The sequence below is a fragment of the Erythrolamprus reginae genome, chromosome 1 (assembly GCF_031021105.1).
Source record: "Erythrolamprus reginae isolate rEryReg1 chromosome 1, rEryReg1.hap1, whole genome shotgun sequence".
NCBI classification, from domain to species: domain Eukaryota; kingdom Metazoa; phylum Chordata; class Lepidosauria; order Squamata; family Dipsadidae; genus Erythrolamprus; species Erythrolamprus reginae.
In genome coordinates this window covers 188,869,989-188,896,841 of record NC_091950.1, presented here as the reverse complement: position 1 = coordinate 188,896,841, position 26,853 = coordinate 188,869,989, and the positions used below count along the sequence as shown (strand labels likewise).

Genomic DNA, 26,853 nt, shown 5'->3' with positions numbered 1-26,853 from the left:
TTTGAGTCCTTGTTTGTTTGTTTTTTAAAAAAAACCCAACATCTACATAATAGACTACAGGTTAAGACTGAACAAGGAGGCCTTATTTTACAGCTTTCCTAAACACTCTTCTAAAAGAGGGAAGCCTTGAAATAACATACATCAATTCTAAACATGGCCATTCGATTCTAACTTTTTAAGGGTTATGATTTATTTTAAACCAAACCTCCCATCATTTCAGATTTTTAAGCTTGTTCAGCTCCTCTCCAAGGCAGCCAGCCGTGCGGCATGAAGTGGTTTAAAGTTTTGTTTGCAAGTATCCTCCCCCCGTCGCCCCCCCCCCCCCGCTCCTTGCAAAGTGTAGAAGGAGTGGCAACTCCTGCCCCATCTACAAGGGCTTGGAACAATGTTTCATGCTAGTTCCGGGGCCGGCGGGTATAAAGAGCTTTATGCAATGTCTGGAGGGTGGGAGAGTTAGGGAAGACGCGATGTTTCAGCTGACGAGCACTCCTTAACTTCTGCAACTAGCGGGACTAGGAAGTAGGGGAGGGGGGGAAAAGAGAAAGAGAAGCGCGCTTTTCCTCAGCGGAGGTCAGCCCGGCAAAAAGTGCCGGGAGATCGGAGCATCTCAGATGGGAGCGCAGCAGCGCATGGACGGAGGACGGGCAGCTGCGTGCAAACTGCTCCTCTTACTTGTTGCCTGCCTATTAAAAGGAAGCTGCCAAGGTAAGCCCCCCTTAACTCAGTTTCTGCTGCCGGACACCAGCAGAGAGGATCCGGGGTTTTGACTTATTCGGAGCAAGCCTTGAAGCGTCCTCCCAAGATGCTCTGGACTACAGCTCCCATGATCCTAGTCCACAGGATCCGTGCTGCCCGGGCTGTGGAAATTGTATGAGGGCTCCAATTTTTGGAAAAAGACCGAGGGAGGAACGGGAGGGAAATCCCGAATGGAGCGACGAGTGGTCAGAACACCGGTTTCTGCACATCCCGCTGGGTAGATCCTACTGGGATCCAACGAAGTTGAAATTCGGTGCCTGTTTACGGAGTTACCCCCCCCCAACCCCGAGTGGATATCTTTTGATGAAAAGATTGAAGGAAAGGCCGGGAAGGAAGGGTAAAAGGGCTCAGTTGTAGGATTAGTCTATATACTCTGAATTGGCCTGAATGAAGGGCCACATTTTAAAATCCAGCAGCGGATAGTGTATGTATGTACGGTTTGTATGTATGTATGTATGTATGTATGTATGTATGTATGTATGTATGTATGTATGTATGGTGTGTGTTTGTTTGCATGGGTATGTATGGAATGCATGTATGTGTATTATTTAGTGAGACTGCACTACTATTACTAGTTTCCCCTCCATCATTCCTATCACCCATTTTCTCCAACTTATGACTGCATGACTGTAACTTGTTACTTGCATCCTTAAGATTTTTCTTAATATTATTTTTCATTGCTTATTTGAACCCTATGACAACCATTAAATGTTGAGCCTCATGATTCTTGATAAAAGTATATTTTCTTTTATGTACACTGAGAAAAAGCGCGTGGATCCCCCCCCGCCCGCTTTCCATCCCGACTCTCCACCGTCGTTTGCCCGTTTTTAGAGGCGGGCTGCCCAGTGTCCCCCCCCCCCCAAGTTCTTTTGACAGCCCCGCCACAATTTCCGAGGCGCTTGCAAACAAGCCCAGTAGAGTCCGAGCTCTGGAGGCGCATCTCTCGGTGGCCATTCACCGCCTTTGCTGTTTTTCTCGCCCCACCCCGCCGTTTCCCGTTGGCTATTATAGGAATAGCGTCTGTGGTGCGCCTGACGGAGGGAGGAAGGAGAGCGGGTTTATGGCCACGAGGGTCCCCCCACGAAGCTAATCCTCCGGTTTGTAGACGCGCACGTTTGGCTCGAAAGAGGTTGCTTGCGTGTGGGCGTTAATGCTAGCGGGCGGCCCCAAGGGAGAACTCCTTTCGGACGACTCCCCGAGTTTAACTTCCCCGCCCGCCTGCCCCTCCATCAGTTTGAGGCAGGTTCGAAGTGGAACGCGAAAACTTTTTCCCCCCGTCTTGGCTTTGCTGTTGCTAGGCGACGCGGGCACCATGTGATTGGCAGAGGAGGGTCGTCTGCGGAGCCGAGGGCCGCTTTGATTTCTCTTCGCCGTCCGCGCGCATCGGCACGGATAATCCTAGAGATAGACTTATACACCGCTTCACAGGGCTTTTCCAGCCCTCTCTTATAAGCGGGAGTCAGCCATATTGGCTCCCCCACCCCAGACAATCTGGGCCCACAATCCTAGTTGTGAAGGATGGAGAAACTCCATTATTTTCCACCTTTGTAATTACATTCCTGCCCCGACCCCCCTTGCTCTTTCCCTCTTGTCACACCCAAACACAACAATAATTACCCCACAGCGAATGAAAGCCCTATTGTTGGACCAGATTAGGAGAAAGAGCAAATTTCCTGGGGCACACATATAGGCCTGGAATGGGGGCTAGCGCTGGTGTATGGATGCATTCAAAAGGTTAATCTGCTTTCTTTGCTCCACTCTTGGCATAATCTCCTTAGGAGGATTCTAGTAATTATACTGCAAGTTTTGCTAGCAGCTTCCCCCCCCCCTTTTTTTTCCTGACTACAGAACTGAAGTTAGGCAGGTACCCAAAGCAATACATATCCTTCAAAGTCTGGGTGAGAAAGTTAGAAAAGCAAGATATTTTTACAGTTCCTGATGGCCGTCATGTGCCCTGCCATCAGCACGACTATTTTGTATGGCCGTCACGTGCTGTGTGGATCCAATTAATCATAGTTAATTCGATTTCTGGTTCAGAATCACAACAGTGTGATGAATGGACGTGGATTCCACTAGTGTATGAAATCAGAATTCAGATTCTCTTCTCAATCGTTATTCAGGGGAGATTGCCAGCTTTGAGATTTTTGTGGATCCTTGAAACAGGTTCCTAAAGGTGGTCGTTGATAATTTGCAACAGCTGCAAAACTTTGTGGCACTTGAAAGGGTTTTCATGGATGTCTTGAGGATGGGGGAAGTGACAACCTGCATGTCATGCTACCATCATACAAATGATGCAGCATACATACGCGTATCAGATGTCACTCTTCTGCAATGAATCATATGGTTTAGGTTAGGTTTAGGTTTATTGGATTTATATGCCGCCCCTCTCCGCAAACTCGGGGCGGCATATATTATATATACATATGTAATAGTGATAATGTGCTTCCTTTTTATAGGTAGTCCTCAATTTATGACCACAATTGAACCCAAAATTTCTGTTGCTAAGTGAGACATTTGTTAAGTGAGTTATTCCCCACTTTATGACCTTTCTTGACACAGTTGTTAAGTGAATGACTGCAGTTATTAAATTAGTAACACTGTTAAGCTTTTCCAAGTCTCAAAAGGTGATCAGGACACTGCAATTGTCACAAATATGTGTCAGTCGCCAAGCATCTGAATTTTGATCATGTGACCATGGGAGTGCTGCAATGGTTGTAAGTGTGAAAAACAGTCGTAAGTCACTTTTTTGAGTGCAGTTAAAACAGCCACAAAATTAATTGTTGTACGTTGAGGACTACCTGTAATCATTTTAAAAAGTTGTTTCTCTACCAATATATTGCATGTCATTTGCAAAAGAAATCTTGCAAATGAGTCAGACTGGAGAAGCAAGAGTCAAAGAATGGTGCTTTAAATTTTAAATTAAATTAGATGGTTTTCTGAATTGGTTCATCATGACTTCTCCATGGGTTTTGTTCTGAAAAGTTAGATGCTTCCAGGGTTGTTTAAACAGGAAAAGCAAGGGATATGGCTACTGTGAGCTCTACAAGTTCACAGAGACTGAAGCTTCTCCTTACTTTAGGCCAGAGGCCTTCAAACTTGGCAACTTTAAAACTTGTGGACTTCAACTTCCAGAATTCTCCACCCAGCATAAAATAAAACAATAAACAATAAAATAAATAATGAAAAAGAACACAATGAGAAATACAACTATATAGGTTACAAAAAAAAAGGAGAAAAGAATAATTAACAGAGAGCAGAGTACAAGGGGTGGGAGAAGATGGAGTCTGTTCATAATGGTAAAAGCAATGGTACATCCTGGAAAGAGCTTTCCTGCACTTTATATTCCCTAATGGAATGTAAAATAAATTAGATTGAGAAAAATTGTAAAATAATAATAATAAGAATAATAAGAAGAAGAAAAACTGCAATAAATAAGATTGTTGGATTGTATAAGTGGAAACAAACAAAACAGAGGAAGACTATGAAATTTGTGTTTAGATGGAGTTGATGAGATTTTCAAAACAAACAAATATAAAGAACAACAGGGAAAGTATGAATTGCAAGCAAATGTGTATGTATAGCAGAGTTCCCCAACCTCTCTGGCTTTGTGTACTGGCAAGAGTGGGTGGGGAGAGGGGATGCTTTTGTGCACATCTCCATTTTTGCAAGCAGCAGGCACATGGCCCGCCACAGATGAAGCATGAGTGCATGTGTTCACCCACTGAATTGCGCATGGTGGCGATGCATGTATACCTACCTGCCCACCACTTCTGCAGTCCCCATTCCGAATGGCTTAAGGACCAATAGTGGACCATGGCCTGGGAGTTGGGGATCCCTGATGTATAGAAACATAGGAAGAAGTATAGTGAATTGTGTGGATATAAACTGATTTTTCTACCTTTTGCTTTCACTCTTTTTAACCACTTACATTTAATTTCCTTGGTTTACAATTTCTTACTCCTTTTCTGCACTCTGCATAATATATCACTTAACATAATATGGAACATTGTTCAAAAGTTCAATACCATGTGCATAACTGAAGAAGATGCAGTAGAACATTTTTGTAGGTCTAAAGAAATTCCTTCATGAGAGTTATGTTGATTAATGCGGTTATATATTTCAGATAAAAACAAAGCTATAGAAAATAGAAGTTGAAGAAGCAAAAAACACTGAATTCTTTACTCAGAATAATTTGTGAATGAAATCTTAGCAGAATGTTACACCCAGAGGTGCTCAGATGTTATCACAATCTTAATATTCCTGACTTATAGCCCCCGTGATTGAAATTATGTTCTCTGTAATATAGTCAGCCAGTAGACATAAGGAAATCAATAAGAGTTGTCAATAGAAAGTACAAGTACATTCAGGATCTATAGTCCAATGTTCATATTTTCAGAGAAGTCAATATATTTTCTTGAGTTTGGCTTTTCTACTTGTTATGGGAAGTCATAACACAATAATAAAAAGGCAAGAGCCAATTTTGTGTAATGTTTGAGGCATCAGGCTAGAAACTGGGAGATTGTGAGCTGCCTTGGGCACAAAGTCAGCTGTTTAACCTTGGGCCAATCACTTTCTCTCAGCCCTAGAAAGAAAGCAATGGCAAATCATTTCTGAAAAACCTTGCCAAGAAAACTGCAGGGACTTCTCCATGCACTCTCCTAGAATCAGACATGATTGAAAGAAAGAAAAAATAAAATAAAATGACACTATTTTACAGAGTATCATAAGTGTCCTACCCTTTTCTCTTGGGACAATTATATTTCACTAACAGTGAATTTATTATGGAGGAAGGCTTTTAATCTTGCATTTAAAGGGAAACTATTGAACACATCCTTTATTTTTATCACTAAAGGTATTTTTTACCATTTTATTTTACTGTGACTGAAATTTTGCAGGTTTTTTTTTAATCCAGTTTATATCAGAGCAATATGTTCAATTATTTATATTAACATGTTTTAAATACTTTTGTTAGTAGATCTTTAAAGTTTTAATTTGTAGTTTTAGAATATTAATAGATCTTAATAACAGACACAAATTCTTCTGGATCTAAATAAAAGAAAGGGTTTTCATTATCTTGATTTTATTTTTGCAAGATGGAAGAAATATGTTAGAAGTCTCTTTATAAGTAACAATGAATTAAGATTTAGTTAACTATAGCAATACGGTTTTTAAAAAAAGAAAAGATAAAACAGCACTTGATTTTTGTACCTTCCTTAAACTTGCTTTAATAATTTACCCCTTTTTATGTTCCAGTATATTAGGAATTTGCTAAATAATCACCTAAAGTGGAGAATAGGACAAGAAGACAGTATTTCAGTTAATTGTTGAAAGCAGTAACTAGATGACACCAGATTAGACTTAAATTCCTCTTTACCAATGGTTACAGTAGTAGTGAATTATTAAACTGAAGGCGAGCAGGTATGGAGTATTTGTAGGATCTTTGCAGTCCTAGGCCTACTTTGATATCTCATTGAATTCAATTGTGCATCTTTCTGAAAGGATTGCAGTACTGTATTAACCTAGGGCAGATATGTGATCTAATTAGTGTTTCAAATGCATTCATGAAAAAGGTCCTGTTGTTTTATATTGAGCTAATTAGGAAATCCGAGGGACAAAATTTCACTTTAACCGAAATTTATCTTTCATGGTTCCTACATGAAATTGGGAAACAGTCATTTAAAAGGAGAGGGTAAATGAGAATGCTATTTAAAGTTTTATTTTTCCTCCCTGCCCCCTTCTGGATTCTTAGGCTAATGTTGTATTGTTCTAAGAGATTTGTTACTGCCCAGTATCTCTTTCCTTTGTGTAACATAGGTCTAAACCTGCTAGCCTTTATCTTAGTTTTTTTTAAAAAGTCTTAGTGCTGACTCCAGCAGAATTTTCTCAGATGCAGTAGACTGAAGAAGAGCTTTCAGAATTTGACCCTGATTGAATTTGTTACCTCAGTTGACAGCTTCATGTAAGATTAACCAAAATAGAATTTTAGAATTTTGATTTTTTTAAAAATCAAGTTTTAAAACATTACCTACAATTCTCATTTTCAGAACACAGCTTGGGGAAACAATATCTGAAACACATATTACAGTTGTCCAGCTGTGAATTTTGTGGAGAACTGAAGGCAAACGTGTCCACAGAATCAGAGATTTAATCTTCCAGAGTTTTTGGACTCATGCTGGAGTCCATCTTCAGGGAATTTCTCTCTCAACAGAATTCAGAGAGAGAATTGAGATAGCACTTCTCTCTCACTAAAATTTGTGGAGAAAGCCTACTATCAGTTTCATAGTCAAATGGAAAGTAGACGAATGGATAAAAATACTCAGTGACCTTTTTTTCCTGCTATTAGAGTAGTGAGTTTATCAATTTCAGGTTTCAGTATGATTAAAAGCGTATGATGGTAGACTTTGAGCTTTGTAGCAAGGCTTATTCTACGTTGGTTCCACACGTTGTTCATTAGTCTGCCAAATGCAGAGCTTGCCTTGGCGATTCTGCAATTGACCTCAGTGTCAATTGTCATGGCATGGGAGAGGGTACTGCCAAGGTATGTAAATTGGCCCACTGCTTGTAGCTTTTGTCCCTTTATTGTGATGGTGGACTCTTGGTATTTGGCTTTCGGAGCTTTCGGAGCTGCCTGATGCATCACTTTGATTGGTAAAAGTGTCAAGGGAGGTGACTGTAGAGACTAAGGAGGATGACTTTGATAGAAAGACAAATAGTCCTCAACTTATGACCGCAACTGAACTCAACTGTTTTGGGGTGGTGTTGTTGAATTATTTTATTATTGGTCTAAGCGTACATTTGATACTTTGAAGGAAAAATACAGAGGTCAGTTTCTTGTGGTTGACTGATCACAGCAAGAGAAACTTGATTTCTTGTTTGTGTAATCTTAGTGGTATTTGCTCCAGTGTTCTTCCTTGAGATGATCATACACTAAGCAGTAGCTGAAAACCAAATAAGCGGTTATTAGCATGCCAGGACCAGCGATGCCACATCTCTTCGGTTCCCAGTATTTTGAGTAGAACCTGTTGTGGCCTCTCTTGCATGATTCCAGAAAAGCTCTTGGGGTGTAATTGAGCTGACCCAGTTTCACATCCAGGAGCCTCATATCTTTAATAGGTATGGGTGGCTCCGCCATCTTGTGGCTGCTCAAGAGATCTGCCCACAAAGTTTGCCTGAACTCAATATTTCTGTTGCTAAGCGAGATCGTTGTTAAATGAATTTTGCCCCATTTTACGACCTTTCTTGCCACAGATGTTAGGTGACTCACTATGGTTCTTAAGTTAGTAACATGTTTGTCAAGTGAAACTGGTTTCTCCATTGACTTTGTCACAGATGATTCCAGGACACTACAATGGTCATAAATACAGGGTGCGTTCCAAAAGCAATGCAATTTTTAAAAAAAAGTAATTTATTGAACAGATTTGCACAAACACTTAAAATTCTTCAAAGTACTGTCCTTGGGCCTCTAAACATTTTTTCCAGTGACTCTGCCATGACCAGTACATGCCCTGGAAGGCGTCTTCGGGGACCTCTCACAAGGTCTTCATCACAGCTGATTGGATCTCTTCTATGGACGAAAAACGTGCCTGGCTACCACGTGCTATGAGTCCGTGAGTTCCTGGTGAAACACCAGGTGCCAACACTGCCCCACAACCCCTATAGTCCTGACTTCGCCCCAGAAGACCTCTTTTTGTTCCCAGCCCTGAAAGGAACCCGTTTTTTGCATTACTTTTGGAACGCACCCTGTATGAGATAGTTGCCCAATGCCTGAATTTTGATCACATGATCACGAGAATGCTTCAGTGGTTGTAAGTGTGAAAGTGGCCATAAGTCACCTTTTCAATGCCTATGTAACTTCGAACTGTTTACTAAATGAACTGTTGTAAGTTGAGGACTATATGTATTCAAGAACTGTTATTTAGGCAAAGGGGGGCGAAACATTTTTCAAGTCATGGGAAGCAAGATAATGTGTGAAAGTACCTGCTTGATTCACTGGAGTATAAGACAGGTGGGTGGGAAACCTGCAGCATAATCAGATTTGCACAATTATGGTATTATAGCCAATTTTAATAAAGATGTAGTAGTTTTGGTCTTCCTGTGGAATTGATTTCCTGGTCTGGTCTATCTAATGGAGCTGACTGTGATAAGAAGCAGTTTGTCAGGTTTATAATAAGTGTTGATTGACGGAGAATGCTATCTGCCTTTAGGGGTAAACAGTACAGAAGAGGTGGGGATTATGGTTCTGCTATTTCTGGAAGAAAAAATAATAATTTGGTATAAAACATATAGTCAGTAGTTTGTAGAAATAAGTCAACTTCATGCCAAATATTTTTTTTTTAACCAAACAGAACTAGTGAAAATTAGTAACTGTACTGACTAATTTTTGAATTCCTCCTCCTCCTGTTACGGGAAGAGGACAAAAAGAATACAGGAGTATGGAAGAAGTCTGGGTTTCTGTCTCCTGTGATAAATCATGTTTTACTACACTTGACCACAGTTAGTAAATGCCCTTTGCAATTTCTTTAGAATTGATTTATTACCATCAGTGAACCAGGTGGAGTCATAGAATTAAAGGATAGGTAAAACAGCTACATGAACTTAGTTGTCACTCTAATTTATGATTGGTTTATAAGCTAGCAAAACAGTAGTTAAAGAAAACAACTGTGCCTTGCCCTGTCAGTTGCTGGTTCTTTTATATCTTTGCTTTTAGTTGCTTGTGTAAAACTGCACATTTGAAGGTTTCAAAACTACCTTGAATTCCTTGGCTGCAGCCCTTAGAAACCACCAAGTGAAATGACTCTATTGTAGTATTTATTGTGACTAAAAAATATCACACAGGATATAGTAATAAAAATATAATTAAACTAAAATTAATTGCAATTTGTTATATCTATATTTTCTTAACATCCCCTATTCTTGATATTTAATCATGGCAGAAATTTATGCGTTATACCGGTAATGGACTGATTTCAGCAGTGTTATTACAGTAAATCTCTTTCTGTCAGTCTTTTGAACTTCAGCCTTTCAATCTATATATTCTTTGGGCATGTAGCATTTATTTTTATTACAGAATATAGCTAGTAAAATAAGAGGTGCCTCAGTTTGCTTGTCATGCGCTATAGAAGAATTTGACTGGGGGCTTAGAAATATTTTGAATGAGTTTAGGGAATAAAACCTGATTATGAAGTATGATGTGATTTTCCACCTGTTTTGACAATTGTAGAAAATTCATTGTTGAATTAGAATAGTAAAAAAATGAGGGCTGGAAAGAAAGGAAAATCAGTTCTCAGAAAATGGTATGTAAGATTTTATTCTTTTTGTTCTTCCTGTTGCAAAAGCTCAATCAAGTATGAATTTAAAGTCCTACATGGTACTGGACCAGAATACCTCCGGAATCACCTTCTACCGCACGAATCCCAGCAGCCGATAAGGTCCCACAGAGTTGGCCTTCTTCGGGTCCCGTCGACTAAACAAGGGGAAGAGCCTTTTCTGTGGCGGCCCCGGCCCTTTGGAATCAACTCCCCCTGGAGATTAGAACGGCCCCCACTCTCCTTGTCTTTCGCAAGTTACTTAAGACCCACCTATATCGCCAGGCATGGGGGAACTAAGACATCTCCCCCAGGCTTATTATATTTCATGTTTGATGTGTATGTGCTGTATGGTTTTTAATTGTTGAGATATTTTTATATATTTTATTATTAGATTTGTTCTATTGTTATACTGTTTTTATTACTGTTGTGAGCCGCCCCGAGTCTTCGGAGAGGGGTGGCATACAAATCTAATAAACTGAATTGAAAAATTGAATTGAATTGAAACGAGTGAATCAGTGTGTAGAATGGAAAAAGTGTGGTATTTGCAATTATTCTTTGTGAAATCTTTGAGTGCATTACAGTAAAGGAATAGAATGAATAAATTTCATTTATTGAATGCTGACCCTCAAACGTGATATCAAGGTAACTTTAAATGATTGATCTCCATCATTTTAAAAAAAACAACCTCCAAACTGTATTATTATAGAAGTAGTTCCTATAATAATATATATTTTAAGGGATACCTTTCTTTGTTAGCATTATTGGTTATTATCTCAAATCTCCTCTGCAACTGCACAGAAGAAAAGACAATGAAGGTCTGCAGATCCTTTTTCAGGAGGCTTCTTTGCAATTAAGGTGGGGAGAGGGAGGAAAAACATCTGAAGAATTACTAAAAAGATAAAGGAAGATCTTGTCACTTAGCTTATCTTCTGGGGGAATATATATGGCACCAGTAAGTGATTGATAAAGTCAGTATGAGAGTAGGTTTGGTCTTAATGTCTGACCTGTTTGATGGAAAAGGTATGGGCTTCTTAAAAGAAATCCTAACATCGTTCACTGAAGGTACGATTAGATAATTTCTAGCTCATATACAGAGTATAACCAACATTCAGAATGACTTTTGCAAATACAGAGTTTGGGTCTGTGATAAATTAGATTGTAATATTGCATAGATCACAGTTTTTCATATTTACAATTTAAAACATATTTATCTTGAAACAGATAGAGTCCACTGTCTATGGAGATTCTCAGTCATTGAGGTCAATGTTGTCCCAAAGGTGCTTTTTTCAAGATGGTCAAGATGAATTAGTGCCATATTTGTCAAGGACACTTCAAGATGGTTGGACTTAAGTCTTTTTATAGGGGTGTAGAGTCTTTAAACTGATGATGCGTTTTGACCCCAGCGTTGGGCTCCGCTTGGTCATTTTCTACATCTCTTAGTTTAGAAGCAATGTATTCAAAACGCTTGAACATTTTACTATGAGTTTCTTATTCAACTTTGAAAGTTCTAACGTGGCTAGAATTAAGCTACGTTTCCCTTGAGGCATTGCCCTGTCATCCTAGAGTTGACTAGACAAGTCTATTGTGGAACTTCCTTAGTTCATGTCACCATTCTGGATAGGTTGCCTTCCAATCTAAGAAGACAAATTAATGTTGATTTGGCATATTGTGATCCTGCTCCTCAACACTACTGGGTTTAGCGTTTGCTAAAACTCTGGTGGGACCAAAGCAGTTTGAGATCTTGCTATTCAATATGGCAAAGTCTCCTATCTTTTTTATAACAATCCTCCTTCCTCCAATATGTTCTGTATATTATTTCTTTAATAGCTTATATGTTATTCATAGAAGACTACTTAATGGCCCTAGTGGATTGCAAAGAACTTACCTATTGCTGTCTTAACGGATATTTGTATAGTATAGATTATGCAAGTTTCATAAACAATATAGGAAAAGCAGAAATATAAGAAAACCATATACACTGAACCTCACAAAAATGAGATTAGATTAGATTAGATTAGATTAGATTTATTGGATTTATATGCCGCCCCTCTCCACAAACTCGGGGCGGCTTACAACAATAATAAAAAAACAGCACAGTACATAATACCAAATCCAATGCCCACCCATCTAATTACAATTTAAAATTAGTAATCTCATAAAAACAGTATATATAAAAAACAGGCACAGTTCTTAATATGATAATTCACTGTAATATTGTGAATAGTAAATAAACATTCTAAACTGCCATGTCTCTTTATATCCATAGCTTTACATCATAGATTTATATAAAAATAAATATTGCATATTTACCAATGTTGTAAATAACAATTCTTAGATATTTATTTGTTTGTTTGTTTGGATTTGTATGCCGCCCCCCTCCCTCCCTCCCTCCTTCCCCCTCCCATCCCCTGGCCTTCCTCCTAAAATCCAAAGACTAGTGTGTTTACTTCAGTAGGCAAAACAATCCAGAGAGAAAGAAGATTTTGCATTCTGTGTTGCTTGTTACTTTTGTTTCCAGAGAACACTGATGGATTGGTGAAGTTTTCCCAAGGTTAAACAATTATCCCTAATGCTCCATTCTTTATTGCACTCTTCTCCATTTCTTGTGTTCTTGAAATGCATTGGATCACAATTCATTACTTCTGGTTGGCTGGAAGGATGAAAGAGTTCAGTAGAAAAGCCCCAGGCATTGGATAAGGCTGCCTTGTTGCATCAATCTTTTCTATACCTTGGCTTAATAATAGCCTTGAAATATGCCCTAGGAAAGAATGATATAGTTTTTCTTCCAACATATTTTTTCCACAGGAAGTAAAATTCATGGGTACATTATTGGGTAGAGTATTTTGTAAAACTGTACATTTACTATGTTTAATATAGTGACCATCATTTTATCCTAAGTTTAAATTTCAACCAACATACTTAACTGAAGAATGATTTGAACTTACAGTTATTGGGCAGTTTACCATATTTTTCAGACTATAAGACACACTTTTTTCCTCCCTAAAGGAGGCTGAAAATTTGGGTGCATCTTATACTTCAAATGTAGCTTTTTTGAAGCTTTCTTCCCCAGCTATAACTCTTCTGTTTCCTATTCTCTTCGAAGAAGGTTTTTTCCAGCCCTAAGTCTTTGCAGACTTGTTTTCATTCCTACTCCTTCTGAAAAAGGCTTTTTCAGCCCTAACCAGGAGATAAAATAGTATGCTGAAGCTGAACAGATTAAGGACACTAGCCAGATGAATACCTGGTAGGTAGCTTCCCCCCCCCCCCCGCTATTTTCTTCCTCCAAAACTAAGATTTATCTTATACTCTGTTGCGTCTTATACTCTGAAAAATAAGTAAATTATTTAGGATATTTAAGGGAATTTTAAGATCCCTTGCCTTAGATTGTAGGGGTGTAGTACTGTAAGGTACTATAACTAAAACAAAAAACATTGGAATGTGTGATCTTTGGTGCTGGGCCCCAGCAGATTAGAGGGTCAATAGATGGCTATGATTGTTGGAAAAAGAATAGAGTGTATTTTTGGAGGAGAAAGTGCAATCGCAGGGTTTTTAAACCTTGAAATCTTTGCAGATTATGGTGGAATAACCAGGGCATCCATAGAAATGGTTATTAAAAATGGCAGGCACTTCTGCGAAATCAAAGCCCCACTCCTTAATGCAAAACAAATATTGCAGAAACAAGTAAAAAGAAGCAAGGTTTTGATTGCCCTGCTCTACTTGACATTTTGAAGCCAATGGCCATTTCTATGGATGCCTAAAAGGCCATTAACTTGGTTTAAACAAGATTCCAATTGCCCCCATTAAAAATCAAATTGCCCCACTATGTGGTGTGGGCCCCATGCTGGGAAACATTGATTTAGATGCATACTTGAATGCACAAAGGCTTGAAATTATCTATATATTTGAATACAAACAGTGTGTATGTGTATGCTTGCTATTCTCATTTTTACTTTAACTTCAGCTCATCTCATGATTCAAAAACAATAAGAGAGAGTTGTGGATTTTATATAGTGAGCTGATGGAACAAATGACTGAGGGAAAAGAAGAAAAACAGTGAGCAGGTCTATATAGTATTTATTTATTTATTATTTATTTATTTATTAGATTTGTATGCCGCCCCTCTCCATAGACTCGGGGCGGCTCACAACAATAACAAGAACAATGTAAAAAACAAATCTAATAATTTAAAAAACACTAAAAACCCCATTATTAAAAGCAAACACACACACAAACATTCCATGTATAAACTGTATAGGCCCGGGGGAGATGTGTCAGTTCCCCCATGCCTGACGACAGAGATGGGTCTAAAGAACTTTACGAAAGGCAAGGAGGGTGGGGGCAACTCTGATATCTGGGGGGAGTTGGTTCCAAAGGGTCGGGGCCGCCACAGAGAAGGCTCTTCCCCTGGGTCCCGCCAAACGACATATATGATTGTAAGTACTCAAACACTGAGGCAAACATCTGAACAGAGCTTATGTGGTTCAAATATTGAAGCACAAAACCGGGAAAAATATCTCTTCACTGCCATCTCTGGGTTGTCAATTTTTTGCAACCCAAATTTGAGAGCCTTGAAAAGGAAGCCTTTCATCTTTTTGAGAAAGATGCCTGAATTTTCCTCTCCATTACAACCGTCCATATTTTTAAACACATCCAGGTAAATATATATCGCTTTTAACAGTGCTGCATTGTTTGTTTAAAACTTACCAGTAGTTTCCTCCAGGAACACTGCTCACACAATTGTTTGCATGAAGAAACCACCGAGATTTATCAGTACCTGTCAAAATAAATCAGAATTTCCAGTAATATACCATTAGTATGCCATTTCTTGGCTCTCTTCAGCTGACTGTAGGACTTCCTTGTCCTCTTGGGGGAAAAAAATGAACGTTTTCTGTAAAATAATAGGAATAGCAATCAGTCTTCCACTGAGCCCAGTTTTCTTTTGAATGCTAATGCTGTTCATTTGTCCCTGCAAGCCAGCAAATCGTCCTGCTGTTCTTTGAAGGGCTCCTAGAATTATGTGGGTTTTAAAAGACCTGAACAATGCTTTGGATTGCTACTTAAATGTAGCTAAAACAAAAAGGTAATACTTAATACTTCCTTCAGCATGAGGTCAAGAAGATCAAAGGGAAGAAAAAGGCAGCAGGCCCTGGAGGACCCATACCACATTAATTAAAATCCCCAGTGGAATGATCCAAGCAAGCAAAAACATTGTGAAAAACACCACTATCGCCCCCAGACTCCTACAAATGGCTCTGATAATCAACAAGGGTGGGGAAGGAGGTTCACATACCAAGTGGATTTGGCTAAATTGGCATTCCATTTCCCAGCTTAGATGAGAACAAATATTAGACCAAAGCCTGGGATTGGATAGATCTATTTACCTAAGTTTTATATCCTGTCCCATTCCCAAGGCTGAAGATAGAGAATATAAACTACAAAGAAAAGTCCAATGAAAATTGTATTCTGAAAAGAGACAGATACATAATTGCAATACATAACCTTGGAATGAAGTTGAGGATACCTTTTCAACAGTAAAGATTTGGCCTCCTGTCCATTCTGCTACACTCCCGTGGAGAACAAAATAAATCTTGAAAAGCAAAACGTTTTCTACACAGCTTCAGTGGTTGCTAGGTGCCCTGATGATAAGAAGTATAGGACTATGAGGTGATTTTGTGAATGGATCAGCAGTTGTAAAGCTTTCTATTACAATGTAAGAAAACAAGGCCATTTCTCCTTTAGCATGCTTTTGTTACCCATATAGCTCAGTTAAAACATTATAGCCTGCAATGTTTCTTTTGGGGGATTGCTCGGTGGGATCTTTGCATCCTTTTGCCAACTTTGGTTTTATTTATTTATTTATTATTTAGATTTGTATGCCTCCCCTCTCCGCAGACTCGGGGCGGCTCACAACAAAGTGAAAACAATTTACAACAAATCTAAATTACTGTTTAAAAATATTTAAAAATATTTCTTCAGATTGCAGATACAGCATTTTTATTTGACTATTTAAGTAGCTGCACTCTAAAAAATATGGGGTGGGTGGGTGTTGTCTCATTATTTTAAAAGAATTTTTTATCTATTCACCATCTTTACATAAACATCCATACCTATACCATATATCAAAACATACATAATTATACATCTGTCCAAAATGCCATAAACAAATATCCTAAATTTGCACTTCTTGTGCTTCCGTCTGTTTTCCTTCTATATTTCATGCTGCTCCCCTCCCTCTACCTTCTTCCTCCCTATTTCTCTTCCCTACTTCCCTTCTCCCTCTCTTCCTTTCCTTTCTGCTTCCTCTTTCTCACTCTTATCTTTTCCCGAGTACCTCTAGTCCATTTTATAGTTAATAGATGGGCAATTCAAAATCCTAACTTCATACCAACATCGGTGCTACACTTAACTTTTCTGCGATATTCTAATTTTTCAAGTTTCACCTGTGTAGTTGAAATATAAACGGACTTAGGGCTCATTGTGACCTTCCAGAGTTTCTTTCAGCAATTCCCGTACTCCTGCTCAGTCATGAAAGACGATGGGGAAATAAATGCACGACTTCTCCACTTCTAATCCCTTTTACAACAATATCCATTCAATTGAGCAATATCTAGTATTGCACAAGCAAAGAAGGACTTTCCAACCCGTGGGCTCCCCTAAATCACTTTAGGGTAGTGAGTTCTCTAAATTCTCTGGAACAGGTTTTGAACATCCAAATAGCTGAAAATTCTCATGTTCCACTGATAGCTTTTCCAGGGGAGGTATTATTTGGTCTTTGTTTAGCGTTCAAAACAAATCTTTTCCAGCTTTAATTTCCCCCCTCCCCTTTGTGAATGGAAAGCATTGGGCTATTTTTTCTTTTGTATAAAATAATTTTGGGAGTATGACCAATGCACAATTCAATAAATTATAATAGATTTTCTGAAGTATAGTAGACATTGATACAGAACTCAGGATATGTCTTAAAGAAAAATGGTAGCGTTAAAATGAAGTACCTGTGCTATTTTTTCACTATATCTATATCAAATCATAGGAATGTACTTAAACAGAATAGTATAGCATATGTATATCTAAGTGCATCGATTATTCCTATGCTTAACGAGTTGCCTTTAAGGTAGTAAATGAACACAATGCTCATAGAGCTATTGCTCCTTAAATAACCAAAGAATTTGGCTTTCCAATATAAAACAGAAGTCAGTCAAAGGGCTGCAAATTCCAGCTTGTGTTTGTGCATTCCTTCCGGGCATGTTTCAAGGGAGGTTGTTGTGCTTCTAAAGGTGCTTGATAAGAACCTTGCCCCACCAGTCCCAGATCTGCCCCATCAACCATCCTCGTGCATTAGTTTCAAAAGTATTTAGGTGAACATGCTCCTGTACCACTCTGTACCACCATTTATCCAACTGAACTATCTGACCATTTGCAGGATACATTATAAATCAGGGTGTCACTACCAGACAATCAGGTTTGAACATTTCTTGCACAAAGCGGTTTGGCTACAAAATATCCCAAGGAGGATATCACTGAATTGTGTTTATGAGTTGCTGCTTTTCCACTCAGGCTCAGCCCACCTGCTGTTTCTGCCCATATTTTTGTGTGATTGTGGAGCTAGTAAGAGTCTCTTGCCTCTTATCATGTTGTTTGCTTTAGCTAAGATAGGTAAAATGCAATCCGGTAATTAATTTCTGACATTGGAATTGTAAAGGTATTAATTTGATAAATGGAGAAACTTTACCATCTTTTGTGCTTCCAATCTTTGTAGTTTCTGAGGCTACATGGAAAAAAATTGGTTGAATGTGTTTAATATTTATCCCACTACCCAAATTTTATCTGAAGGTCTTGACATACTGTAAGAATTATTCATATAAAGATACATGCCTCTCTCCCAACTTTTGTGAAAAAAGTTAATGCATCAGTCACCTATTAAATCTCTTTATTGAATTGATGTGACATTTTATTAAATTTTCAACCTATATTATTTTCTGTGTTTCTATTGCTGAGGAGGGAATTTGAATTAATTTATATTAATTTGTGTATTGCCCATCTCATATGAAAATAATCTTGGGTGGTTTACATATGCTAAAATGAATTAAACATTGAAAAATATAAAACTTAAAGTCTTAAAAAGTTAATGAGGTGGGGCTTTTTTCTCTTAAATCTTGGCTTTAATTTAACAATTCAAGATTCTTGCTCCTAAATAAAGTCTTAATTCAGGCTCAACATGATGATTTTATGAACAAGTCTATGTGACTTTCTTAACAATACAGAAGTAGCTTGGCATTATTTTGGGGGATTCGGTTATGCTTCATTTTACTTCCCATCGTAACCTATCCTAACCTAATCTATCCAGTGGTGAAATCCATTTTTTTTACTACTGGTTCTGTGGGCATGGCTTAGTGGGCTTGGCGTGGCTTGCTGGGAGTGGCTTGATGGGCATGGCAGGGGTAGGATACTGCAAAATCGCATTCTCACTCCATCCCTGGGCGAAGGATGATGATGATGATTATTATTATTTATTAGATTTGTATGCCGTCCCTCTCCATAGACTCGGGGCAAAATCTCCATTCCCATTCCACTCTGGGTCCAGCCAGAGGTAGTATTTCCCCATTCTCTGAACTACTCAAAATTTCTGCTACTGGTTCTCTGAACTACTCAAAGTGTCCACTCCAGTTCTCCAGAAGCTGCTGGATTTCACGCCTAGACCTATCCTCTTGGGCTTCCTGTTGGTTACTGTCCAAATACCAGCTCAGTCTAATCCTACTTAGTTTTTTCAGACCACTTTCCAACTAAGTGGGACCCTGGGTTTGGGCAATACATTAATCAAACCATTTCCTAATTTGTTTATTTGTCAATAAGACAAACCCGTTAGGAATATATAGGTTGGGTGAACCAAGAATGAATTTTTGTATGCCCTTTACTATCTATGCTATGTGGTCATTGGAAAGGGGAATTCTGAAGGAATAGAGTGATTAAACCAAAATGTTTTGATCATACTAAAAACAAACGATTATTAGGAATGAAAGTATTCAATGTTTAACTTTCTCTTCACTTTTTAAAGCTGTTCTTATTTGATCTGTATGTATGAGATATGCAAACCCAGAACAAACCATAAAATTACGAACAATACGCCATTGTTTGCATATCACATTAAATTATAGCTGCAATCAGCATATTAGTAGCAAACATAGTTTCAAATCGGTCACTTCTCTGAAGCTAAAATTGTTAATTCACTTACCCAATCTACAAATTGCTTTAAGGCCAAAACAGCCGAATCATTCATCACTAAACAGAGCTCCATGCAATTTCTGTGGATGTTTACAGAAGATTCTAGAAACAGAAAGCTTTCCGTTTTCTTCTTAGGTTAATTAAAGTCCTAACCTGTTTATTATATATGACAGTGGCATCAGAAGGCAGAAGGCAGAACACAGATACATATACAGTAAATTCATAAATTGTTTTTTTGAATAGGTCAGTGGAATGTTTGCTTTATCATGATGCTATCTTTTCTCTTTAACCCTCTGGGTCACACTTCAGAATTCTGAATAGGTAGGCGTTATTTTGTAGAGGTTTATGTATTACGTACTGATTCAAATGTGACTTAACAGTTATATTTTCTTCAGTTGCATTAACCTGCTGATATAAAGATTTGCCCATTTTTGATGAGAAAACAATAATAGAATGTTGATACTAACATTATCCATTATCCATTGATTCCAGGATGCGAGCAAGGCCAATTTCGTTGTGGAAATGGGCGCTGCATTCCTGAAGACTGGAGATGTGATGGAGCAAGTGACTGTTCAGATGACACGGATGAAGCCGGCTGTCGTAAGTGGCATTGAGCTTATTTAATGCATTTGATCTTTTCCAAACATCAGCTTTAAGTATAATTTTCCTTATCAATTGCTACTTTGGCTAGGAAATGTCATAGAGATGGGACAATCTGGACATTAAGTAAGGGAAAGGTGACCAAAACATAGCTGGGTATTAGGAAGGTTGAGATGCCTTCATGATAAACATAGTTTAATGGCTATGATGTCTACTGATTAAACAACAACCAAGAAACTGAAGAGTACGATATAGGAATGTTTGTGTTTATGTCTGTGTGGTGGTGTTGGAGAGGTAGGTAGACAAGTAAAATATTTGGTTGGAAACTGCACATAAACCTTTAGACTTTAGGTCCAGTCCAGCAGGACTATTCTTTATCGGGTGGAGACATATGCTACTGGCTGGGATCACATACCGTTCATTTGCTGAATTAGTCACAATTGCTAGGTTTAAACATGGCACTAAGGCAAAAAACAAACCAATTATGGCTGAGTAAGACCTTTGAACCCAGCTGCCTGACATTGCTAACTTCCTGATTTCTTAATCATGTGACAAGTTGCCTAGTACTACATTTCTAGAGTTACTATTAGAATTCATTAGATTAGAGGGTTTTTAAAATAAAAATTTTAAATTTAGATTAGAGTTTTATTGCTTCAAAGAACCATTTTGTATGATTACAAGCCTAGACCTTTATTCACCTAATGCCTAAACCAGAACTTTCAAATACAATTTGCTTGTCTATTTTAGCACATCCAAGCTGTGAAGCAAACCAGTTTCAGTGTCACAGTGATGGAGAATGCATTCCTCAGGCATGGGTCTGTGATGATGAGGAAGACTGTGACGATGGCTCTGATGAACATCAGCAATGTCGTAAGTGACGACCTAGTAATGAGCCCCATAGATTATTGGCACGGCACATGTTTTTCTTGGAATTAGTCTAATTCAATCCCTGGCCTTTCCAGAACAGGATTGGAAAGTTTATTTTTTAAAATGGAAGAAAGCTACAGTGGTACCTCTACTTAAGAACACCTCTAGAACTTTTCTAGATAAGAACCGGGTGTTCAAGATTTTTTTGTCTCTTCTTAAGAACCATTTTCTACTTAAGAACCCGAACCTGGAAAAATTTACCAGGAAATTTGAGAAAGCCTGGCCAGTTTCCTGCCATTCCCCCTTTAATCCTGGCCATCTTGGCCTTTTCTGGTCTGCCAGAGGAGCCTTTTGGTGGCGCTGAAGGAGGCTTTGGCAGTCCAGAGCGAATGGAACATTTTCCTTTCTCTGGGTGCTTGGAGAGGGAATAAACCACTTCGCTGTGCTGACTCCCTCACGCTACCTCCCACATACCTGGCGCGAAGTTGCCTCCAGAGCATCTGGGCGCGGAAAGGCAAAAGGGGACTTTGCCCCGGCTGAATCAACTCAGCTTCAGCCAAACCGAGGAGTCAACACACTGAAGGAAAGGTGCCGGCTACAAAGCGAGCGAGCGAAAGAAGAGGGGAGCCCTTCAGCATGGGAAGGAAGAGGCCCGTCTGGGTTTCTCTCTCTGGTGCAGTGTATGGGAGGCAGCCTTGCGCCGGGTGTATGGGAGGCGCATGCTCCTCACCGCCTCAGAGTACTCCTTTTTTTTAAAGCCTTAAAGTTTTGGATTTTTTTGGATTCCCCTTACCTCAACTTCTTCCTTCTGCAGCGACTGTCCTCCTACTCTTCTTCTTCCTTCTCCTCCCCAAATTCCAAACTTTTATTTCTTTCCTAATGGTTTTGCATGCATTATTTGCTTTTACATTGATTCCTATGGGAAAAATTGCTCCTACTTACAAACTTTTCTACTTAAGAACCTGGTCACGGAAGGAATTAAGTTCTTAAGTAGAGGTACCACTGTATTTCTATTCAGAACAGTTGTTCTGAAATTTATGGCCCAATGGGCCGAGTTGATATAAGATTACTTCTACTGGGTTCTTCTTAAGTGCATCCTTTCTTTTCTGATTTTAATTCCTTTATCTTTAGATTTATTGCACAATTTCCATATGATAATGGGTCTTTGAATAACAATACCAATAACATTTAGACTTATATACTGCTTCATAGTGCTTTATGGAGTCAGCATATTGTTCCCCCAATAATCTGGGTCCTCACTCTGCCAACCTCCAAAGAATTCCCCAGTAGTACAATTGAATATTGTGAATTCTGATTGTTGGAATAAATAAAGTTGAGGTTCACTTTGTTTGCATTAGGATAGTCTGTTTACATTTTTAAAACTTTTTAAAAAACTCTTTTTACTTTTACATTTTTCTGTCTTATTTCTTTTTCAGCTAAAACTGCAGTTAAAATCTGCAAGAAAGAATGTGCTTAAGGGGATTTCAATTTAAGCATATTTATTTACCACATTTTTATTCCAGCTACACATTTCTAAACATAGTTTACCCTAAAATGCACAGTTGTACTCTGATATTTTTCTGCTGTGAATTCTACTGGAGAAGTGCAAACTATTGTATTTTTCGGACTATAAGATGCACTGGTGTATAACGTGCACCAAGATTTCAAAGAGGTATGTAAAAAAATTTTTTTTTTTATCCTTAGCTCCTAGAGAACTCTGCAAGCATCCCAAACCCGCTGGGCACTCCGTTTTCTGCAAAAATTGACCCATTTTTTTTGCAAAAAGGAAGAGGGCAGAGGTTTGAGAGGCCTTAAGAGTGCTTCTGGGAGCTGGGGAAAGGCAAAAACACCTCAATTTTTTGTGAAAAACAGTTTGTTTTTCTCCCATTTTTTGCAAAAATGGGGTGGACAGAAGGTTTGTGAGGCCTGCAGAGAGCTCCTGGGAGCTGAGGGAAGGCAAAAATGCCCCAACCTTTGTGAAAAATGGCCTGTTTTTTGCCTGCTTTTTTTTTGTGCAAAAACGTGGTGTTTTTGCCTTCCCCCAGACCCCAGGATATTGCTACAGGCCTCCCAAACCCTCTGCACATCCATGTTTTGCGAAAAACAGGCCCATTTTTGCGAAAAATGGGACGCCGAGGGTGGAGCTATGGGAGGTAAAAAATGGCTCTATTTGGTGTCTTATACATAGAATAGAGCCATTTTTGGCCTCTCGAAGCCCCACCCCTGCCACTCTCATTTAGGGGGAAAAAAGGTGCGTCTTATACTCCGAAAAATACGGTATATTGTGACCCAAGGTGTGTAAGTCTAGTATGGTGCTCATTGAAATTTTCAAATGTTGAATTCTTCTTCAAGCAACCTAGTTTTGGATGTAAAATTTTGAATATACAGTGATCCCTCACCATTTCGCGGTTCACCTTTCGCGGACTTGGTGCATTGCAGGTTTTTATAAAATGTTAATGGAAAAAATATATCGCAAATTTTCATTACTTCGTGGATTTTCTGCGGAACTTGATCTGAGACGCCACTTGCCTACATGAGATTGTAAACAGCACGTGATTGGTTGATTGATGGAGAAGTGACCAACCAGAGTGCTGCTTTGTATCCCAGAGCCTGAATGGCTCAGTAGAGTAGCGCATTGTTTACTTTTTGTCTATGCGCAGCTTCCCCAACTCTAAGTCTGCTCCTACACGCGGCCATTTCACGTGGAGCATCATTTCATTGCTTAGGTTTAGGAATTCAAAGTATTTTACAGTAAGTGTAAAGCTACAATACATGCAGAGAATAGTGTGGGAATGGTTATTAAGGGGATGGGAAAGGTTTACGTAGCATAAAAGTTTGGGGAGGGTTTATAAAGCGTTAAAATAGTGTATAAATACTTAAATAAACATAGCGTCCCTACTTTGTGGATTTTCCTTTATCGCAGGTGGTCCTGGAACGTAACACCTGCGATAAACGAGGGATCACTGTATTTCCAAACTCAATATGTATTCATTACTGGAATTGGGATTTCCCAGAGAGGTCTAGGTTATATGACATTTGTATATACTACTCTGTAAACATTGGACTTCCTCCCCTTTCGGATTTGTTTCAGACAGTGGGATCATTCCGGATTAGATTTGGAGTCCCCCTGAGTTTTAGAATTTGAATAGGCTATAAATAGGATACTTCAGTCATGATAATGTTCACCTTTCCCCTTTGCGCTGCAGTATTTTCTAGTCTTGCTAATCTGGGCTATATTTTGTTCACTTTCTGGGAAATAGTTTCCCCAGTTGTAGTATAGATAAAATTTTGGACTATTGACCCAGGGTAACACAAAGATTTTTTATTATAGTTCCATCCCAAATATGTTTTTTTTTTGTCCTCCTTATCCTTTCGATAGGAACTATAAATGCTAGTAGTTACATATTATCTATTGGGGAGACAGTAAAGGGCAAAAGCCAGTGACATTTGAAAGCCAAATTCAACTGACTTCTGACCTTTGTGCACATTAACACCATTCCATTGTAAAGTGGATTCATTGCAAAGCCTTTTGCCTATTTTGAATCAATGTTAGGAAATCACATGATTTGTTACTTTGGGATATTTGAGTATATTCTTCAGTATTATTCTTTGTTCAATTAAAAATCACAACCTGTATAATGTTTTCTCTCTCCACCTGTTTATTGTGCAAATGTAACCATTAGTGTGTGCACCAAGATTTACATGTACAAAAAAAAAAGTTTTTATTTGTCTTTTGGTCACTAACAACAACAACAGAAAACCTCAATGTATTGTATGTGAACTATTGGCCACATTGTGGTTTATTAGCATCGAGAAGGCAAGGATTTTCTATCTGGTATAATGTAACAGTTGAAAAAGATAATACAGGCATAGTAGTAGAAGAGGTATCCAGTGTATTAATGAATATATATCAAGCAGAATATCTTGATGCCTCAGTTAGTCTTGTATCCTTCCTGCATGTGGATTTTTCACAGACCAAAATTTGGTTGCTTGGAGTCTTGCACAAGTATAATAAAAACTTCAAAGAATTTATAATCTAAACACAAACACTTAACATATAGCTGAGAGGCACAAACAAACCAGACTAAAAAGGGCAGTTAAAGATAGCGAAATTGCTGTAAGATTACATCTTCATTGAAGAATTCCTTCTTCACATCACTGAGTGTAACATTCCATTGATAGATTTTTTCCACTGATGGATGGTAAACTATGTATATTATCTGGACTTAGTTCGTGCAAAATAAATGATGAGAATATAGGGAGCACCCTAAAATTCTGAAACAGTATAAGTAACCTACCTATATACTTATACAAAGTTGAATATACTCATATGATTATAAATATTGGTTCAGTCTCTTTTCAAAGTCAGTTAAGTTGTGGATTGGACCTGGTTTGGATTGTCCTCACTTAATGACTGTCTTGTTTAGCAATAGTTCAAAGTTATGATAGCATGTTGAAAAAGTAACTTTATGACCAATCTTTATACTTACTACCGTTGCACTATCCCTGTTGTCATATGAGTGACATTCAAGTGCTTCACAACTGGTGGACATTTATGATTGTCACAGCTTACCATTTGCATGTTTTGCTATCAGATTTCTGACAAGCAGAATTCACAAAGAAGCCAGCATTAATGTCTCATTTAATGACCATGAATTGCTAAATAAACAAGATCAAAATGAGTTTGTAAGCCTGTTGCAGCTGTGTGAAGTTTCACTTAATGACTATGTAACTTAGCAACAGGGGTTGCTGATCCCAATTGTGATAAGTGAGGATTCTCCTTACTCATCAGAGAAAGCTATAGTGGGTTTAGCAAACAAAATTGGCCTTAAGATGTATGCTCTTTTCTACGCCTTCCTTTCTTAGGTAAGCTTTACAGGAGTTACATTAATATGTCTACATAGTCCATAAATAACATCAGGACGTGGAAGCTTGATTTAGGAATATGTAAAGCTTTACATTTATATTTATCCATTTTGGCTTTTTTGTTCTATTATCGTTGAAAACAGTTCTTTAGGCCAAACGTTGCATTTATGATACAATTATGTTGATATTCTATTGTTACATAATTTTGATCAATTTTAATTTATCGTATTGTATTCAGAAATATGCTGTAAGCCACTTACAGCCAAGTGATTGAAGTGGCAGAGTAGCATTTGTAATGACAGAGATGTAAATAAGAATGATTCCTATTCATTTGAAAACTATACATTTTATAAGCATATCTTCAGAAACCGAGAAGCCATAGGACTGGAATGTCAAACTCAAGGCCCGCAGGCTGGATCTGGCCCACGGGGTGCTTAGAACTGGCCCACAGGGTTGCTCTGGAAAGAGCGAAGGACCGGCCCATGGTGTCCCTGCTAATGAAAGCGAACCTTGGAAAGGCCATGTGGGAGGCTGTCGCAGCCAAAACCGGAGATCGGGAGCCTGTTTCACTGGCCGAATATTCAGGCCACCACAATGTCTCCGACAAGAGTGATGTCAAGCTGACCACCTCCTCTGTCCATGCCTCCCCCTGTCCCCTGAGATCAAACAAAACCCTGATGTGGCCCTCAAATGATACCGAGTTTGATGTCCTTGCTGTAGGAGGGATGTGTGCGTGTGTAAATTAAAAAAAATCCTATGCACTATGTTTCTTGCAGCTGGGCGAACATGCTCCAGTCAGCAGTTTACCTGTTCCAATGGACAGTGCATCCCAAGGGTCTACAGGTGTGATCATGTCAGCGACTGCACAGATGGAACGGATGAAAGAAGCTGCCGTGAGTGCTTTTAAATCTTGCTCAGTAGATTTGGTTTCAGCCCTTCTCTCGTTGGCTTGTTAATCAATTTGTAAGATTAAGAATTTGTTGATGGACAGAAATGAACACAATATTCTTCTTGTTATCAACATTTCAGCACAGATTCTTTCGTGGATTACCAAGGATGTGCTCATAACGGTTACATTGTTCTGAGGTTTAATAAACTGTACTGTTGCTCTGTAATGGGCTAAGGCCATCACTCTCTCTCTTTCTTGATGTTAAAATAGACCAGAACTCCAAATTACATAAGCATAAAGGTGAGGGTTAGGACATTAAAATATACTGGGTCAGGCTTTGGGAGCTGG

The 26,853-nt window shown here is 38.7% G+C and overlaps 1 protein-coding gene and 1 pseudogene across 2 annotated transcripts in view; one reads left to right on the top strand and one right to left on the bottom strand.

Moving 5' to 3' along the window:
- Positions 1–442: 442 nt before the first annotated feature.
- Positions 443–26,853, top strand: part of LRP2 (LDL receptor related protein 2) — a 179,721-nt gene continuing 153,310 nt past the window's right edge. For both annotated transcript variants that reach the window (XM_070731728.1, XM_070731727.1), the window contains exons 1-4: positions 443–705; positions 19,776–19,883; positions 20,631–20,753; positions 26,393–26,509. In XM_070731728.1, coding sequence (XP_070587829.1) covers positions 612–705; positions 19,776–19,883; positions 20,631–20,753; positions 26,393–26,509 — 442 coding nt within the window. In that variant the 5' untranslated portion in view covers positions 443–611. The remainder of the gene's footprint in view (positions 706–19,775; positions 19,884–20,630; positions 20,754–26,392; positions 26,510–26,853) is intronic.
- On the bottom strand, positions 7,640–7,888 carry LOC139159831 (ATP synthase subunit f, mitochondrial pseudogene; annotated as a pseudogene).